The following is a 21619-nucleotide window of genomic DNA, read 5'->3' as shown; positions in this document are numbered from 1 at the left end:
AGAAAAGAAAAGGAGGAGTATGGAGGATAGGAGTGGAGGCGTGTGGAGGACAGGAGAGGGGAATGATCCATTAATGCTTACAGTTTATCAGGGAGAATGTGGGAGAGGAAAAAATAACCACATGAATAAAGACATGTGAGATAACCAGGCTGCATTAACCTACGACTCACAACACTTAACTTGTTCATCATGATCATCCTCACACACACACACACACACACACACACACACACACACAGAAACTGTATAAAGAAATGACTTATCTGACAATAAAAAGCAGAACATAGTTAAAATACCTAAACAAGCGCAATACTGGGAGTGGCTTGACTTGTTGCACAGTTTCATAAGGAACCCTGAGACCTTGCTGTTGCTCTCCTGCGGTTCTTCGGTCGTATGTTTATGATTAACTGGCATGTTATTTATTTTCTTATAATCACGGCTCTGGATCAAAGCTTATCAGGCCGGAACCTTGGTGGAATGTAACCATAAGTGTAAATAATGGTTTAGTTGAGACAAGGCTATTATTTTTGTCATATGATTTAGTCATTAGTAAATAAAACAAAGCAAAACTTTTATTTATTAATGGATAGATTGAGTGGATAGGGTGAATGGATATGATGGATGGAATGGAAAGGAACGAAGATGGATGGATGGATGGATGGATGGATATGGAATAGATAGATATGTTCAATGGGATGGATGGTCAGGATGGACAGAAATAATGGATGGATGGACAAATGAACAGATGGACAGGATGACCAGAAGAATTGGAGGCATAGAGGGATAAATGGATGGATGGATGTTTGGATGCATGGATAGATGACTGGATAAATGAATAAACAGATTGGATGGATAGATAGGTTGGAAAGATAAAAAGGATGCATATTGATTGGATCGATAGGATCAATGAGATGGATGGTCAGGATGGATAGAAAGAATGGATGCATGGATGGTCAGGATGGATGGACAAATGGATGGATGCTCAGAATGGATTGATGGATGGACAAATAAATGGATGAATGGATGACAAGGAAAAACAGGGTTGGTGGATAGACAGGATGTTTACTATTTCAAAACATTCCACATTTGTAGTATTGGATATTCCCATTCCTTGTGTAATGGCTCATGATTTCTTGCAGATTCAAAATGTTGTTTTTATACTTTTGATCAGTGGCTTGTTTAATACATCTAGATTGAAATATCAGCTGAAATTATCTATCCGTCATCTCACATTTGTCCTGTGAGCTTAAACCCAAATGTATAGCAAAAACAAAAGAACTGACATCTACTATCCCAATACTTTAGAATTTTTTTCGAACGGTCGTTTCAGAGTGGTTAAAAATGGTGTAAATGAGTGAGAAGTCCTGTTACTGTACTGCCTCCATGTCTCAAGTAGACCTGAGCTGTGTTCGGGCTTGCTGGAAATCAAAAATAACTTGGAAAATGTCAATGTGTGTGTACGTGTAGGCAGAAGCTGGAGTGTGCCTGGATAGAGACATCGTGGTACACAAAGTTTATTCAGAGACGAGACGTTTGGGACGGAAGTCCTTAATCAGCTGTGTAAATTGTTTCTGAAGCTGGAAGAGGTCAAGCACACACACACACACACACACACACACACACACACACACACACACACACACACACACACACACACACACACACACACACACACACAGAGGACAGAGGGCCCGGTGTGAGTACTAACCTGCCATCAGTCTGTGGTCAGATTAAAACACATGTTGTGTGTGTTATGCTTGGGCTGAGACGGATGTGGATTTGATCCTCAGCCTCAATCAGAAGCGGCTAAAATTAGTGGCCTGAGAGCTTTCCGGAAAGGAGGATAATTCCACCATGATTGAAGGGGGAAAAAATGAGGGGAAAGAAATACAGCGAGCAGGGGATGAGTGGACAGGAGAAGGGAGGTTTATCACGTACAAGGGAGTTCTCTCTCTCTAAAACACACACAAACTAGGAGGAAGAACGTACTCAGGGCTTCTGCTTCTTTTCTCAGCTCGGTGAAGTTTGGAATAAAACTGCATTAATATAACTCTTAATCTTTAATCTGTCTGTCAAGTGTTACAAAGTTTTTCAATCAGTTAAAAAAAAGTGTGTCCATCTGAATAGCCTAACAGATGCTACAGGCTAAAAAAATGCGTGCTAGCTAATGAAGACAGACAGGATTGTTGAAGTATATTTTTATAGAATTTATAGTAGTAAGTTAGCTAGGTAATACCACAGCCAAGCAAGCTAGCTAGCTAACAAAAACAGGACTATTAAGCTATGTTTTAAATAATTCGAGTAATGAGTTGCTAGCTTAAACCAACAAGCATGCAGCTGAAGTCAAAAATGCAAGGAAGCCAGTTAAAAGTTTAAGTAAACTAGTTAATCAGAAAAATGAGCAAAGACGCAGCATACGCAGCTAATATGATTAGCATGGTATTTCATTTAGCCTTGCTGATATAAAAATTCCAATGATGCAAGCTAACAAGAATATTGTCATTTTTTATTGAATATGTAGTTTTGTGTTGCATTGTGTTACGGCTTAAAAAAAAGTAGTAAGACCTTTTCTAAACAATTTGTTTTGAAACCTGTGTTTGGACCTGAAAATATGAGAGCTGGCAATCTTATTGTAGCTGTAGCAAAAACACATTTTTTAGTGACGATGTCACAAGGGCAAAGTCTTTTGTTCTCGGTGCTCACTAATCCTTCAAGTTTTGGCATTGTACCAATTATCCTTGGGCTAAATTAAGCCAAAGTCTAGACTCAAAAAGGATTTTCAGTGAATCAGCATTGGCAGAGCATTTTAGACTAGGTGTAATTTTAATCCGTGTCAAAGAATTCGGCCCCTGAAGTTACATCTGAACCTGCAAAACCTGCAGCTAATCTCGCTAATCCGTGGCATGTTCTTCTTCTGTAAACCATGCCGATGTTCTAAAGCACATGCATAAAAAAAGACCTTCAAAAGGACAAAATCCAATTTGTATTTCTTTATGTTTCTGAAAATTGATCCCACATTTTTTATCTCTGAACGGGATCACAGTTTAAAGAGAAGTCTGAAACCAAATGTGTGTTTATGAGGAAGCAGATCTCTTATCATTGCTCACACATACACTGGGGATTCCCCACGTAATACACACTCCGGTTAACCACGCGGCCGCAGAGAAATGAGCGACACAATCGTAGATATATACAAACTAGTCGCAGAATCAAACAATTCTGCAAAAGAACGTCCCTCAGCAGACAACGCAAGTTCATGTGTTGACTCAACATGTGGACCAGGACATGGGAACTTGTGAAATTGAGAACGTATCTCAGGATACCTCACACCAAAATCAAATCAGTTTCTATTTTCTTACTTCTTGCAATTGATTATGTCTAACTTGCCAAATGTTTGCTAGGATGAGCATTAGCAATGTAGCACCAGTTCTGTTTGTTACAAGCCATTAACAAGTTGTTAGTAAGAGTTGTCCAAAATATTTAAACGCTAACCTAGTAGCAAAGGTTACTACCTGCTTTTTTGACTTTGCATTGTTTCACTGTTTTTGTTGACACTACAATAATTAGATTCATCAAGGATTTATCAAGCTAATCATTATTTTGCTTTATACTCCACCGTTAAAGATTCATTTAAATGAATTCTGTTGTCACTCATAATTCTAATCCACTGACTAGGAACAAAAAACAAACAAACAAACAAACAAAAAAATCAACATGGCTTCTTAGAACCGTAAACAAATTAGCACTAATTAGCATTAAATTTATACAGTTCTTACCTCTTCAACATACAGATATATTTGCTTGTTAAATCTATAACTGTCTCGATGTTCTGTGGAGCTAAATAAAAAATTATTTAAAAAAAAAAAAAAAAAGGAATGTACAGAGGTTTAACGTAATGACGTAATAACCCCTACATCATGAGGCAAGTTGAATGCAGCAAAAGACAACCAATTTCCAAATGTTCATGCTTTATTTTAATGAGTAACTAAAGTTGTCATGAGATAGAAGTATTCAACCCCCACCCCCACCCTACACACTGTCTTCTTTCCAGACCAACAGCATTTTAGTGCAGGAACTAGACTCATTTCTACCAGCCAAGAACAGCTCTTACTTTTGGAGGAGAAATGTACAAAACGGTTCCAGATTAGCCACCAGCCGGAACCTCAGTGGTGGAGAAAGGATGTGGCCGCGCTGTGTCTCAAAACTAACGTCAACTCAAGGAGCGTTTGGGTTAGTGTTGAGATAAACATGCTAAACATTTTGGAGAGAACACCTAACACATGGTATGCTCTTAAGTATGTGTATGATGAAGCCTGATGCACACACCAAACACACAGTAGAGATATACATGAGAGGCCATTTTGTGTAAGCATGTGAAGCATGCAAACTTTTAAATGCTTCAGCATGTGCAAATGATTTACGTCCCGCAGGGACTTTCAACACAAAAGCGCAGAAAGCACAAAGTTTGTTGTTTGTTCCCGGGCCTTTCGTCTACGTGTATGTGTGTGTGTGTGTGTGTGTGTGGAATGCTATGTACAGTACGGCAGTATGGGAATGACAGCATGCAGCACACAAGAAAGCAAATCAGCCCTGATGCAATCTGTCGAGCGTGCAGGTTTTAATTATTGGCTTCCGCAGCCTAATTGCTCCATGTAGCCGCTTCCAGGCTCCTTTTGTTTGTGTTTGCAGAAACCCAATGCTGTAATCACATAGAGAACGGGAGAGTGAAAGAACAAGAAAGACGGAGAAACAAACAGCCAACAGTAGAAGAAAAAAACCCTGACTAATTTAATGAACGAGTTCGGACCTGTTTACAAAGCGTCATTGTTACACACGGACGTGCCTTTATCTATAGAGAAAAGTATGATAAATAAGATAAATCTACAGAATTATTGTCAAAATGCTCTGAACACACTAATCGGTTTACTTTAACAGCGGGTCTGACAGTAGCTCAAAGTATACACTAAATAAGTGTTTCTATAGCAGCGTCAGTGTTTCCATAGCAACAGGATGTTTATTATAGTAAGGTACGAAGCATATTTTTTTCCAGTATGGAAGGAGTCTCCATTGTCAGAGATTTGGAGCCAAGTTTTCAAACAATGAGGCAGAACAGAAGGGTAACGTAACATAAGCTGCGTTTATATTAAATTAAGAAAAAAAACTTCAATTGTTGCGGTAAAAAAACGAAAAAACGACACATCCCAGTGTTTTATTTTTTACGCTAGTTCTAAATCGTCCTTGTCTTTGGGTTGCATACACGCTACACAGATTCTGCAGAGGATAAAGATGAAAAAGAAAAAATTCCTGGAGGTTTCCAGCCTTCCAAAGCGTCTCCTCATCGCCAGCCACTGAAGACATAACGCAGCAAAGAGCACGTCTGGTAAAGTTATCTAACAGACGCCGGGCTTCACGCGATCAGGTTTTAACCGTGCGTGCTCTCTTTCTCTCAGAGAGAGCAGGGGAAAGAAATGAAGAAACGATTTCCTGACAGAAAGCAGAACTTTTTTCCATCTGTCATCGTTAGGAAACGCCGCTGCGCTGTCATCCCAACGTCTCCGCTGCGACATGTTTATATTTGTGTTACCCTCGTAAAAGAGGAGACAGACAGACAGAAAGGAAGAGAGAGTCTGCTTTAGTACTTCTGTCAGATCTACACACACATGCACACACACAAAGTGAGTGAGAGAGATTAGGTAAAACCAGAAAAAAACCATGCCACTCTGTACATGCGGTTCATTTCACTGAGTTGTCCATGTGTAATGAGAAGTGTGTTGTGCCTATGTGTGTGTGTATGTGTGTGTCTAATGTCGTGAGAGATGCATGCGACTTCCTGCCGCCCACAACTCAGCAGTAAACACTGCTCCACACAGGGGTCGTCGCTAAGCTGTGCTCGGCAACCATGGCACCGTGCACGCACGCGCACACACAGCAACTGGTCATTAAATGCCACATTTCCTTGTCGCCAGGAGTCAGTTTGTGGACAGACGAGTCAGACAGACAGGTATGTGATTCAGCATATTTGTGAGCAGCAGTTGAAATTAATTAAAGCGAGGAATTAAATGGTGCAACATGAAAAAAAAAAAACGTAGATGGAGAGATGATGGATGGATAGAAAGAGAGACATTTTTAAGTGTTTAAGATGAAGCAAGAGAAAGAGAAATTGAGAAATCAATCAGACAGAAAGACAGACAGACAGACAGACAGACAGACAGACAGACCTCTGTGCATGTGTGTGTCAGTTAGAGAGGCCATAATGAATCTCCCCTGTGTGAACTGAACGCTGGCAGACTCCCTCACTCTCAAACAGGGGAGCCATTAACACAGAGAGAGAGAGAGAGAGAGAGAGAGAGAGAGAGAGAGAGAGAGAGAGAGAGAGAGAGAGAGAGACAGGAAGGAAGGAAAAGAGAGACGCCAAAGAGAACAGAGAGGAGGCCAAGAGAAGGCGGGGGATGGGGGTTCGTTGGAGAGCAAGAGAGAAGGAAAGAGCTAAAATTGCTTTATTTCCCTTAGGTGATGTATTTCACTCTGTGTGTGTGTGTGTGTGTGTGTGTGTGTGTGTGTGTGTGTGTGTGTGACAGAACTAGGGATGAAAGGAGAGATGAGAGATTAGCCCTAGAGGAAAATACTCTGGGAATATCTGAACTATTTCCCACTCACAGGCACTCCGCTTCAGGAAAAGACCTTCTGACCTCCAAAATACTAAAATACATGACAATCATCTCTATGTGTGAGTGAGTGAGAGAGAGAGAGAGAGTGAGAAAGAGAGACAGAGAGAGAGAGAGGGAGAATGAATCCAAGCTACATTTTTGCTTCACTTAATCAGTTTGTTTGTCATTTTGTGCTAAAAATTTACCACAGAAATTTTAATGGAACTCATCTTTTGTTTGTCCAATCACTTCTTCCATCAACCAAAGCGTCAAAAGTTGAGTCAAGCAAAAGTTTTTCCACGTTATCAAGCTAATCCATCTATCCATCTATCCATCTATCTATCTATCTATCTATCTATCTATCTATGCACTATCAGTATATGAGGGGAAATTCTTGTTTTTTAAGCAGGCCTATGATTTTTACATGGCTTTATAGGATTACACAGTCATTCAATTTGTCCAGATTATAACTAGCTATATCAAAAGAAATAGCCTGTACAATTTCTACGTTCTAACATCTCTCTTTGTTTACAAGTTGTACTTTTACTGTTAGCTCTGCCAGCATTAGCATATCGCTGACAGAACACTCAGGAGATTTATGAAGCATTCTTTCTAAAGCAGTGCTACTTATTATAAAACTTGCACTATTGTTCATTTTAAATCGAAATTAAGTTGGGTTATTTTAAAAGCAATTTACCTGAACAATTATGAACATTTCAATCTCGATGTATTACGTAAATTATAAATAAACATGACTTGATTTCTCCACTGGTGCTGCTGTGTGATTTTTGTTGTCGTTGTTGCTAAATAAGAAATAAAACATGGCTAGCTAAGTAATTATTTTATTTATTTTTTTGGTTTGTTTTGATTTGTTTATAGCTTTAAATTTAATGTTGTGGACGTTGTGTCCACTAAGCAACTTACTTCCTGTCATCACTTATGCTAAAAAGTACAGCTATAAATATAGGTTTGGAAGCATTTATCTTTTCCTTTCTTTCTCTTCACATTAATAATACACAAAACATGTACCATGTCATGTTACTGAGAAACTGGAAAGTTGTCCGTTATGATGACTTGTCTTTATGTCATAAACCTTAAAGTTCTAATTTTAGCTTGAGCTAAAAATGCTAAATTAATGTTGTTAACAGAAAAATGTTTTTATTTTAAAGTTTAAAGTTCAAGGTCTTGGTTAAGTTACTATAAAAAAAATAGCTGTGTCTGAGTATAGAAAAGACATTATTTATAATAACACACTCTGGTGTTTATAACAGTTTATAATCACAACCTCCAGAGTCACCCAAATGAGGATGAGGTTCCATTTTGAGTCTGGTTCCTCTCAAGGTTTCTTCCTCTTCAATCTAAAGGAGTTTTTCCTCAGCTCAGTCACCTCAGGCTTGTTCATTGGGAATAAATAAGAAAAACATTACAAGTCTGATATTAATCTTACACTTATGTCTAATATTAATCTTTGTATACTATTGAATGTTTTGTACTATATTTCTTATGGTCTGTAAATCTGCTTTGAGACAATGTTCCAAATAAAATTTAATTGAACTGAATTGAATACGATCAGAATTCCATAGACTCATTAGATAGATTTACATTAATATTGCGTCATTTATCTCAAATCTCTTGCCTTGACAAAGCCGCACTTCTCCGTTTTCACGTTTTCAATCTCGCGTTTCTTGGAAGCGACCAAGCTGTCCTGTTTGGGCTTGCACTTCTTTCTAAGAAATCCGATTCGTTAAGTCACATGTAGCAGCGACGTCCTCCAGGCAACTGGGAACTTTATGGATGTATGCTAAAATGTGTTTTAAGTTTCAATGAGGGATCTTAGTGGGAGAAAAGAAGAAGAAGAATAAAAAAAAGTTCTGGGAGGATAATGCTGTTGTCACAGTAGGTTTTTTTTTATCTGGGGGCAAAAATTCTGGGTGCAACACAATCATGAGCTACAAGGCTAGGTTAACTAGCTTCCATAATTATTCTTATTATTATGATGATGATTATTATTATTATTATTATTACTATTATTATTATGACTTGACCACTAACGTATTACGCAAGTCCCATAATGAAGCGTGTTATTATGGCATGAAAGTACTAAGGATGATGTGAAATAACGTACTGAGCTCCTCTTGGCTTAGAAAGCTGTGTAGGTGTGTATCATACTGCTACAAGGCAGAAATACATCCCTCCTTGGCAGAAGACGCAGGATCAATTTCGTTCCTGCCACAATGGCCGTGTGAAACGGAGGCCGAGATGACGGGGCAGATTAGTGCACTATGGCTGGATTCTGTTACCCTTCCACTAGTGACAAAAAAGCCCCTGTTTGTTCGGATTTGGCTTCCCATTAAGGAAATGTGCCACTTTTTTTTACAGGACAAGCAGGGGGGGGACGTTATAGAATCTCCATGGCCCTGTCCAAATCCTCAAACTTACCCATAATCCACCTGTAATACGTCGTCGGAAAGGGTGAGGTGGTAATGGAAGGGGGTCTGGGGTAGTTCCCAGAGCTATGGGGTAGACAATAGGGGTATTATTTGGGATAACTGCCCCTCCCACAAGTCCCTGCTGCTGCGATCCTCCCAGGTGTAGACTGATGATCTAGTCTGGTGTGTGTGTTAACTTGCACAGAAAAGTATACACAACAGTTTCAATACCTAGTGGTACCTTTATTGTTAAATTAACTTTCAAAATGTGGTTGAACAAATAATCTCTAGCCAAATTCAAAATAAATTAATTAAAATGAAAATTAATAGGTCACACTATATATAGGAAGAAAAAGACATAGACACTTAGCTATTACAATCTAACAGTTAGAACAATAAAATTAATATGTAATATGCTAGAAAATGATAAATAACTAGAAATAATTTGAAAAATAATGGCGAATAAAGAACAAAAATTAGCTTTCGTAAATAAATTGAATCTTTACAAAACGTCTTTTGTAAAAAAAATGTCAAAAGTGCAAAATGTATTTTGCGGTTGATTTGCAACAAAGAAATTTCAAATCCATATTCAAATTCAAAATAAGTTTTTTGATTTACGATAAAGAAAATATTTATTTATTTTAGATACAAAAGATTGCACTAATAGTTAAGTAGAAAGGACGAATTAAGAACAAATACTAAATAGCAACATTAGTTTAGTTTTTTGTTTAAAAAAAAAAAAAAAAAAAACAGGCTTCACTCTTTTCTTTTTTAAACACAAACACCGCTTGCCTTCTTACCGAGAAACCACAAAATCCTAAAGACATTCCCATGTCAAAAAAGTTACGGCTTTGCCTCTGATGTTTACAATGTGCCAACACCGGAGACAACAATGGTAAATAAACGTCTCCTCGTTAAAAACCTCACTAAATTAGATCAACAATTACACAAGGGTTTAACCTGTTTAAGGAGACATCCATCTTAATCAGCGGTTACTTTAGAAACAATATTAGAATTAGCTCTTTATTGAAATGAGAGCTCTTTACAATGATTGTATACATTTCAATAAAGTAAAATGGAAATTTGTGTTTTTATAGCGCAACTTCTGTCGACTTTCACAGCATCGGATCGCAAAAATAACCGACGATCGAAGAAACAGCCAATCAGAATCTTCCGTACATTGCACATGTCCTCAGCTGCATAAAATAACCGACGATCGAAGAAACAGCCAATCAGAATCTTCCGTACATTGCACATGTCCTCAGCTGCATAAAATAACCGACGATCGAAGAAACAGCCAATCAGAATCTTCCGTACATTGCACATGTCCTCAGCTGCATGTGCACAAGTGTTTACAAGTTTTTGGTTTGGTTTACATTTAAAACTCAAATTTACGATCATTTCATTTCCTTCCACTAGTCGTGACACTTCACGTCAAACGCTATGGTCGGATAAACAAAACAATAGTACGAGTGAATGCAACATTTCTTCTGATTCTTATCGTGTCAGCACAGGATAAGCGTGTAATGATGCTTAGCAGATGTTTGATATCACGGACTGGGTTTGAACCTTTTATAGAAAATAATCTCAACCACAATCCTGGTCAGAAAAATGGCTCTATGTTTTTTTCCGGATCATTCAGCTTAATTATCTGCCAGAGGTTTTAAATGCACACACACACAGAAAAACTCACACACATAAAGTGCACTTGTGTAAGTGTGTGTTTTGTATGTGCAAAGAGATTTCCTGAGCTGAAGGCATTCCAAAGGCCCGGTGGTCCGGCCAGGAGGCAAGACGCTACACGCTGCCAGATATCAGCTCACAAAAGCCCTTCATTTCCTGCTCTCTCTCTCTCTCTCTCTCTCTCTCCTTTTACCAACCCCTCCACCTCCTCCTCCTTCTCCTCCTCCTCCTCTAAGCCCAGCATCGGAAGTGGTGTGTGTGTGTGTTGGCTAATCTTTTGTATCATCTAAAGCCTACTCGGGCCATTTTTCAACGGCTGAAAAGGAGGAGGAGAGAAGAACGCGACGGCGGCTAACAGAATACGGATTATGAAAAGGTGGTTCAATATCGGTGTTTTTAACAGCCGCCTCCGTGAGCCGCCGGATCCGTTTCCTCCTTTCACAGCAGAATCGTGCAGCTACACGCCGTCGTGCGTGTAAAACGCCGGCGTGAGCTTTTTTTTTTAAAGCCTTCATTCAGTGTACGAAATTCCCCGGCCGAAAATCTTTTATAAAGAGCTGTATTTACAGCCATAACAGAAAAGATCCTATAAGATCCTATTCTTACGATACAAAACACACAGAGTCACATTGTTAATCTGTCTCTCTCTCTCTCTCTCACACACACACACACACACACACACACACACACACACACACACACGGATCCTCACCAAAAGTATTTTGTGTTTCAGAAACACACAAATGAGGATCTTCTTATTAAGGGTTTTTTCACACTTTTTGAGACACACTTTTATCCTGTCAGAAAGTCAATTAGATTTCATTATGCCTCCACCGTGTCGGAACTACACAATACACACCACTACACACACACTGCACAAAGTATATGAAGTTTTGGAATCACACACAACCCAAGTCCCCACAATGTCTGAACCACTATATAGGCTCATGTTAATGAGACCTAAAGAGTTGCTTGTGCACACACAAACACACATACACACACACACACACACACACACACAAACACACATACACATACACACAGTCCTCAAAATGATCAGGTCCTTGCAAACACAGTTAAACAGGCCATGAAAAACCACATATCCCACACTCCCAGATACAGACTACTTTTCATCTTACCTCTTAAAATATTTCAAAAGTTTTAAATCTTGAAGTTGTGTGTTGTGTGTTTTGAGAGTGGAACTTGTTTCAGAGAGAAACCCAGAGAACCTCAGAGCCTGAGAGACAGACTTCTAGCTGTTGATGCGCTCGAGCTGGAGGCTTTCTGAGGCACTGTTTTCAGAAATATGACACTAATACTCTGCTTGAAGTTTGATACCAGCCTGGGGATCCTTCTTCCCCTGGACTCACACACACACACACACACACACACACACACACACACACACACACACACACACACACACACACACACACACACACACACACACACACACACAGACACACACACAGACACACACACCCTCAGGATGTAAAGATGGCTTCTTTACCATTGTGCATAAAGGGGTTGTGAATGCATGCATACACGCACACACACCAAGCAGAGTAATTGTTAGAATTCTTAAAAGACGGTTAAGTAGGCCACAAAATACACTACACCACACTACACACAAACCCCACAAGGTCAAAAGCAGCATATATTCCCATCTTAATGAGGTCTTCCCAAAAACTTTCTTTGTAGGGTTTTTTTTTGTGTGCACACTCAGACACAGACACAGACACGCATTTTACTTAAGCACTTCTATAATATAGACGTAGAGACTATGTAACTAATATTACAGTTAATGATACCGCAATATAAACATGGTTTAATGGTTGAATAATTTGACATAGTTTTGCCACAACCTCTTAAGCCTGGTTTATCCCTCATGACCATGGTCCTGTGAGCACGTCAGGGCATCATGTGAGGACATGCGATTTGCTACCTGCCTGTTTTCACTCGTCTATATCAAGCGGTTCATGTATTGAGGCACTTCAATTTAATTATTGTTTAAATCCACAATTGTAGCAGTCACAGAATGATGGATGCTTTGGAATTCTTTTCAAATGGAGTTTTTGTTAGATAAAAGCATGATCCTGCAGGCTGATGAACTCAACCACGGTTGTATATACGGTATGTATATATGTTTAAAAAAACACACTATTCTACGATATTTCTGTAATAAGATGGTAACAATACACTACAAACATATTACCTATTCACATTCCTCAAGCAAATGTGGTGGAATGTCTGTTCTGCACAAATAGCACTCTTCCTCTGGTACTTTCTGAGGGTTATGGATCTCCTCCGGGAAGATTTTTTTGGACCAAAACACACTACTGCTGCGGTTCCACTCACATTATGTGTTTTTCCCTTTTTTTTTCCTGAATGAATTTTAGAGCTTAAGCTTCTCTGCTGAAATCTGACAACTGGAACAGCTGGTCTGGAAACTTCAACCCCAAAAAAATGTGCAAGCATGTGTTGAGAAACGCTTTATGCAGTGTACCGCGATATTCAACATACATCATATTGTTATCAGGAACATAGTTTTGGTTAGGGTTCGAGAGGAAGATGTGTTGTTTTGGGGTAAGGTTTTGGGCATTGTAAATTTTCCAGACACAATATTATGCTTATCCAATTTTTTTTTTTTTTTTTTTTTTTTTATCAGGACACTAAACTGTGTTTTGGAACTACAAGCCTTGTTGACATATATGGTCCGGAACGTAGACTAAAAGAAAACTTGAAGTCAAAATATACAGTGGTTTTGACTTGCACACAATCTGAGAAGGCCTTGGGATATTCATGCTTATGGCTCGATGTGCGTGTGAAGTTTCTGAATTTTAAAATCAGTCGGTATTAACACAAAAATCTAATGCAAACTCTGTGATAATAGGAGAGACTTGCAATTTTGCAAAATGATAATAAGATGAAAATTTGGCCAAAGCCTTCGTCAATATGTTACAACATACAAGTATCGTTAACAATTTGTCATTTATCATAGAAATTGTCATTTTGTCAAGTCTGCAAAAAAATTCTTAAACGAATGAATTTTGAAAAATCAACCAAAAAAAAAAATCAATCAATCATGTTTAGCCTCAAAAATCACAAAACACCTCAAGATATAAAATCCTTAAGATATAAAATACTTCATTATAATAATTTAACAATAAATAACCTTTGAAGTTATGATCTGAACTGCTGTTCATGAATGTTTTAGCACCAAACTGAAGGACTGATTTTAGTGAATGCGTCTTTTCTATAACGCCTTTCTTGATTTTCCCGTTTTCAATTATAGTAATAAAATTCCCACAAATAAAGAGTTTGGTGCTGGAAAGGGTCATGACCTCAAGCTTACAAGAGCACCTTAAGGACCTTATCTATGTTGCTATATGCTGCAAGTTATGTAGCTAATGTTTAGCTACTATAATGACAATCTCTTGATTTTACTTCCAGAGGTTTTTCTTTTTGTTGCTACACTTCTACAGAATAATCTTTACTTTCTACTCTATTCTCATAGTCTTATATTCTACATATATAGAGTTATATTCTACATATATTTCACAAGCTACATCGAGCAGCTAGATCTAAATTCCAAATACAATTTTAACAAATATGATATCGAGAATGAGATGTAATCTGGTAACTATGTACAATGTTCGGCTACCGTGTATCTTCAGAACTATCGCTTGATATCGCTTAACCATCATCATGCTAACTAATGTGCGATATCAGGAGTTATCCCTAGCTACTGTTTTATTTACCAATAAAATGAACCATTTTTATTCAATTCACCATTAGTAACTCGAATCAGATTGTGAAAGAGAATTCAGGGTACTGGTTATCATCCGCATACTGTAACTTACTGGGAGACAATTTTAGGAGACTTTGATAGACATAATATAAAACTCTCATAGTTATTACTATGCAAAATCATTACTTGTTTGTAATCTGAAGTTTCTACCTGAGTATTTCATGTACTTTTTAGTGTTTGACAAACTGTCACTTTAACCTAACAAACCCTAACGCTATCCCGTACTTTAACCCCAGAACGGTAAACAAAGTTTCTTTTGGACTTCCTGTGAATAGCACCTTTGTTTATGAGGACAAGTCAAATATCCCCACAAGGTTGAACTTGTCATGTATTCCTATCATTATGGGGCATTTGGTCCTCACAAAGAAAGAAAATCCTTCACACACACACACACACACACACTCACACACACACACACACACACACACACACCCCTAAGTCACCATTTCATGGTTTGCCTCTTAACCCTCGCTCCCTCCTTTTTCTCTCCTTTCTCCTGTCAGCTCAAGACTCTTAAGAGGCAATTAGTGAAAAACCTTTTCATATCGTCCACCTCCCTTTTTTTCTCCTCTCATTCTTTCCCCTTATCGTTCTTCTGTTCCGTGTCGTTCTGAAGCATGAAAGGTCATGCGGGTCAGAGTGTGTAACTTTGTAATCACGTGTGGAGAATTTTAAATTGCATCAGGGACGCCACGGTGGTCATTTGGAGAGTTTTTTTCGTTGAGTTTTGGAGGGAACAATTATTCAAGCTCAGATTAAACACACACAGACACACACACGGTAACGAAACACAAAAGATTAAAACCTCAGATTAAACACACACACACACACACAGCAATGAAACACAAAAGATTAAAACCTCAGATTAAACACAGAAGAAAAGAACGAAAATCCTTTAACTGCTGCCACACACGCAAGGAAAATAACAAAGAAAAGGGGACACGCTAAGATGCAGGGGAAAAGCTGCATAACTAACACTCACACACACATACACACAGACACACACACGTTTTAAACCAACAATGCTGCTACACTCTGTCAAGTTCAAGCAAATCCCTCATTATACTTTTAAATGGTTGTAGTGTGCACTACAATAAAGTCCACTTAAAGAGACTGGACCCAAATGTGTTTGACTGTTTTAGGTTAGTAACAGTACACTTGAAATTAAGGCCCCTAACGTGCTGGACATCTAGTGTGAAACGAAAACAAAGTGCCCTGTTATGTGTCCAGTGAGAAACTGCATAAAAGAATGTGGCCTCAAGGATCGAGTTGGTAAAAGATATGAAAAAAAAAGAGTACATAATAAACAAATAAATAAAAATCAATAAACAAACAAATAAATCAAAATAATAAATAAAAAAATTTTAATCATCATAGTAAAATAGTAAATTGTGCTTTTAATATTCACTAAAAGGAAAAACAGAACTTAGCCAAATTTCATGTTTCTATGAAACATGTGATTTAATTTCTTAAAAAAAGTGTGTGAAGTATTTTCTTTAGAACTTGACTAGCAGCCTGGCTAATAAGCGACTGGAATAGTTTCTAGTCTAATTACAGCAAGTTAGCAGAAAAAAACTAAATAAAAAAATAGCTAAACCTATTTCAGTGTGTTTTTTTAAATTAGACTGTTGCTTTCGACTGAGGTAAAAGAGACGCATCATATGAACAAAACGTTTTACTGAGGTAAAGCTGGGTTCCACCTCACGTTCGACAGTTAGCTAGAGCGCTAACTACACAGAGCAGCATGAGAAGCTTATTTTGTTGACGTGCTAAGAGATGAAGGTATTTAAAAATATTTGTGATTTGTAAACAGAAGGTTGTGCGTCGCAAATTGCCCTCTTGAAAAGCTAGAAAAGTCCACTTGAAATATACATTGGACTGCACTAGAACGTAGTGAGCAGTAGAGTGAATTAAAGTACACCACATTAAGGGACATACATGGGTTCTGAAAAACATGTCACTTTTAAGAGTGAGTGTTAAACAAGTACAATTAGTGTCCTAGAGCCCAGTGTGCACTCTTTTTTCGAATGAAATACTGCCAGCTTGAAACCGTGTGTTTTTGGAGCATGTACAGTGTTTTTAGTGCATCGGGACACGTCTTAAATCAAGTGAAATATGTAATGTGCTCGCCATTCGCTTACAGCTAGTAAACGTGTTCTCAGTGCACGGCTAAATGAAGTACACTTGAAAATAACCAGAGCATATCCGCTGATCATATCCAGTCAATAAAAATGCAGAGAGAGAGAGAGAGAGACCCATTATAGGAAAAGAATTTAACACACACACTGTGGTAAACAAGAAAAAGTCATTTTTTTTTCTATTGATGGGTCACTGTTCAGAGCACCCCCTGCTGGACATAATGTTTTTCTTTCTTTCTTTCCTCTAATATGTGAGCTCAAAAAGTATTAAAGAATATACATGCAATTTAATGTGACAGCAATGAATAAAAGTGATGGAGGGGTCTTTTTTAAAAGAAAAAGAAGAAGGGGAGGTGAAGTATGAAAAGAATTAAAAGAAGAAGAATGAGGAGGAGAGAGAGGAACAGATAGACAAACAGTGTGTGGACACAGACTCTCAGTACCAGTGCAGAAACTCATGACATACTGTATACACCTAAGAGTAGATGGACAACAGAGCCCTGTCTCACTGTTACTCTATCTATCTTTTTATTTATTTATTTATCCTTCTACCCATCTATCTATCTGGTTGGCTTTTCCTGCCTCTCTCTCTCTGTCTCTCTCTCTCTCTCTCTGTCTCTCTCTCGCTGTCTCTCTAATCATTCACTCTCTTTCAACACTGATCAAATAAACAGACACAAGTAGCCTGCCACATCAGTGTTCCACTTGATTGACGCACTCCTTTTCTCGACCCCCAAGCACTTCCTGCTGCTCGTGTGGTTTTCAGGGGCATGCTGTGTGTGTGTGTGTGTGTGTGTGTGTGTGTGTGTGTGTGTGTGAGAGAGAGTTGTGTTTTAACTCTGAAATTTCCAACCAGTCGAAGTGCATTTCAAGCGCCCAGATGATCCACAGACTCAATCGAATGTGGGATACTTCATGTACTTAACGCTCACAGCTATGTTTACATAGCACAAAAGGGGTGGGGCTACCAGGTGTTCATGCTGGATGAGAAAAATTTTAAGATGACCAACAACACTCCTGTGGAAAAGACATCTAAGAGATGTCTAGGCGGTAGAGTACAGAGTGCAAACTGTAAGTGCACAGTGTGTAGTGTGTCCTATGGGACGCAGCTATAGGCTACACTTTTAAAAAAAATTCTCACCTGTGACATCACAGGCTCATTTGCACATTCAAATCGATTCCTTTCCAAATGAATTACATTGAAATTCAAAAGAACTTTTTTTTTTTTTTTTTTTGGGGGGGGGGGGGTGTTTAAAAAAGGAAACTGACAGCTGTAACAGACGCACAGCATGGCTCCAAAAACCACATGGACAAGAGGAAGTGCTCGAGGGGTCAAGAGGAGGGGCACGTCAATCAACCATACACACACACACACACACACACACACACACACACACAAAAGCAGACAAACTGACATGAAAAACACATCACCTAAAAAGAATTACCTTCATCGATCCTGTCGGTCAATAAGTGACTATTTTGTAATGTACACTACGAATTATACATTATATTGTGTATATAGTGTATTGCACTAGAATGAAGTACTCTTCTAAACCAAATTGAAAAGTTTATCCAGTAAGTAAAAAGTAGCTCCCTAGATTTTTAAGTAGACTTTATTTTAGTGCATCAAAATGTATGTAATGTGTAACAGAATGGGACACATTAAAATTAAGTAGTATACTTAAAAACTAGGGACTAATGCACTAGAAGGATGTACACACATTACGCAACAGCTAAATATGCACTAAAACAAACAAAAAAAAAGGCAAAATTTCAAATAAAATGTAGTTTGTTTTAAAAATATAATAACTAATAAATAATAGCTAGATTTCTTAAGTTCGTCGTGACAAACTTTGATGTTGGCTTGTCGGAGCAAGTATACCCAAAGGCCGGTATGCTAGGGTGCCAATACTTTTGGAGGCAAGTGGATACTAACATGTGAAGATTGGTGAAGATAACTAGAAAGTTTGCTGAGTTATAAACCTCTAAAATGTTAGAAACATTTACAGCATTTAGCAGACACCCTTACCCAGAGTGACTTACAACTGAGCATTAAGGGCCTTGCTCAGGGGCCCAGCAGTGGCAGCTTGATGGACCTGGGGTTCGAACCCATGACCTTCCGATCAGTAAACCATCACCTTAACCACTGAGCTACCACATCCCACATAAACCTCTTATAATGGGTGTCAGTGGTAAAAAAGTCCAATTTGAGACCTCGATTGCTTAGAAACATAATAGCAACAAACTTTGACATATCCGATTTTGGTGCATGTGGCTCAAAAAGCCCTAAGAGGATTTACTCTTGAATTTTTTTTTTTTTATAACATAATAATACATTTAGGGCCCAAAAGCATGAAGCACACTACAATGACATGCACTGGAACAGAAGAGGTTCTACCTTATCGATCATGTCTGGTCTGTTGGTGGCAGCAAGAACTGTAACGTCTTTGAGTTGCTCGATGCCATCCATCTCGGTTAGCAACTGCGCCAACACCCGATCGGCCACTCCAGTGGAGCGGGACGAGCTAAAACACGCACGTGGAAAACAAAAGCGTAAATCACTACACACACAAAAATGATAAATTGTCTATCCACCCACCCATCCATCCAATTTCTGTAGCAATTTTCCTCACAGGAAACCTGGAGTCTCTCCCAGGAGACCCTGGTCATTAAGTAGGGGACACCCTGGACGTGGTTACACACACTACAGTCAATTCAGAGATCCCAACAAATTCGACATTTGACTTTGGACTGGTGGAGGAAACCAGAGAACCCAAAGGAAACCCCTGAAGAATAGAGAGACTCCATGTACATGGGGCGGAGGCAGAATTCAAACCCCCAACCACAGAGGAATGAAGCCAACATTCTAACCGCATCATTGTTTAATCCTCTATTCTAACTGGTCAGACGTTCAGACAGTGGTTCTGACTGCAAGGCAACTTACGGGTTTATAGGAATGCACTCATTCATTATTAGCCTAAATACCACAGTATGTATCTTTACTACAACTATACGTGACACATGATCTTGCAAAAGTCACTGAACACTGAAGAGAAGGAAGGGAAGCAAAATCAGAACCTTTTATAAAGCTTAAAAAATGTGTGTGTGTGTGTGTGTGTGTAAAATATAGACAAATGCATCAATCTCTTAATCTGACTCAATTCACAGAATGAAGGCTGACACAGCAAACTGTGTGTGTGTGTCTGTGTGTGTCTGTGTGTGTGTGTGTGTGTGTGTGTGTGTGTGTGTGTGTGTGTGTGTGTGTGTGTGTGTGTGTGTGTGGAAAAGCTAATTCAAGTGAAGCTATAAAATGTGTGTTTATTAGTTCTGGCTCAGTCACTGCTTTAATTAATAAAGTGGCTACAGTATCAGAGTGCTGACAGGAAACACACACACACACACACACACACACACAAACACAGAACAGACACACACACACAGACTCACTCACTCAATCCCCTACCCAGAGACACACACACTCTCATAGTTTTAATTGTGGTATACAGTGCCCTGTTTTAAAGTGCACTTAAACATGAATCAAAAAGGGTGGTCTAAAAACACACTTTTAAAATAAACTAAATGAAACACACTTTTAAAATAAGGGCCCTAACATGTTGAAAATGTTCTAAAAAAGAGCTCTGTCGTGTCATACAGGTCAGATCTTTCTTACAGAAAGGTTACCACAAAAGCACAGAAAAATCAAGTACACTTGAAAACAAGTGCAGTCGATTATATTCTGGTTAGTATTAGACTATGGAACAGCATACTAATGTGCACTGGAATAAAGTACACTTAAATGAGATGTCCCTATTTTAAAAAATGACCTACGTTATTAATACATGTTTATTCAGTTGCATGTATGAAGCCTGCTAGTGGTACTAGAATCAAGTACACTTGAAAAGAAGCACACTAACATATTCAGAACATTAGATAGAAGATATATCTAGTAGAAGATATAATACAGGACGATAAAGATGAAGAAAAACTCACTTTCTCTGTCCTTCACACACACACACACACACACACACACACACACACACACACACACACACACACACACACACGACAGGAAGTATGCCCCATTCCATTCTCTCTTCCATCTGTCTCCACGGATACAAAGACGTGCTTGTGTGTACGTCTTTAGTGCACAGATGTTCCTGTGTGTGTTTGTGTGTGTGTGTGCGTGCGTGTGTGTTAAACATAGTAAACATCTTTACAATAATCAGCATGCTGAATATTTTAATCAGGCCTCCATTTTTTAATTTGATTCCAAATCTAAATGAAAAACAAAATACTAACATTCAGAATCAATGTGGTTTATTATGTACAGGTGGTTTACATTTTAAACTTTTTTTGTTTGTTAGTTAGATTATTTGTGTTTTTTTTTTTAACACAGGAGTTCATTGTGCTGATATCAGAAACTCAGTTATATTTAAAACTTTTCTGTGTAGAACAATATAATGATGTTGAATCTGGTTTGTTTATAACAAGTACAGATCTAAAACTGGTTTATTGTGTAAAAGAAGTTTAGATCTGAAACTGGTTCACTTTTTATAGCAAGTTTAGAAGTAAAATGAACTTTTTATCCATTTTATCACTGTGTATTGTGTGTAATCTGTTATATAAAAGATCAGTTTATGATATAACATGTTTAAATCTGAAACTGGTTTATATCATATAGTTTAAATTTAAACCTGATTTATCATGAATTAAGAGGTTGATATCGAATTTAGACCTGAAACTGGTTTTATTGTTTTTAATGAATTTAGATCTGGTTTACTGTGTATAAAGTGTTTGGATCTGAATCTGGTCCAATGTGAATAAAGAGTTTAAATCTGTAACTGGTTTATCATATATAACAAATCTAGGTCTAAAACTGGTTCAAACTGTATTACAAGTTTAGATCTGAAA

The 21619-nt window shown here is 38.2% G+C and overlaps 1 protein-coding gene across 7 annotated transcripts in view; it reads right to left on the bottom strand.

Annotated features, from left to right (window-relative positions):
• The window catches only part of spata5 (spermatogenesis associated 5), a 66172-nt gene that overhangs the window by 25439 nt on the left and 19114 nt on the right, over nucleotides 1-21619 (bottom strand). For all 7 annotated transcript variants that reach the window (XM_027171714.2, XM_047800685.1, XM_027171715.2 and 4 more), the window contains one exon: nucleotides 19107-19233. In XM_027171714.2, the coding sequence (XP_027027515.2) occupies nucleotides 19107-19233 (127 nt within the window). The remainder of the gene's footprint in view (nucleotides 1-19106; nucleotides 19234-21619) is intronic.

Source organism: Tachysurus fulvidraco, chromosome 15, assembly GCF_022655615.1.
Source record: "Tachysurus fulvidraco isolate hzauxx_2018 chromosome 15, HZAU_PFXX_2.0, whole genome shotgun sequence".
NCBI classification, from domain to species: Eukaryota; Metazoa; Chordata; class Actinopteri; order Siluriformes; family Bagridae; genus Tachysurus; species Tachysurus fulvidraco.
Note: the sequence above shows the minus strand (reverse complement) of the source record. Positions and strands in the feature narration are given on the sequence as shown.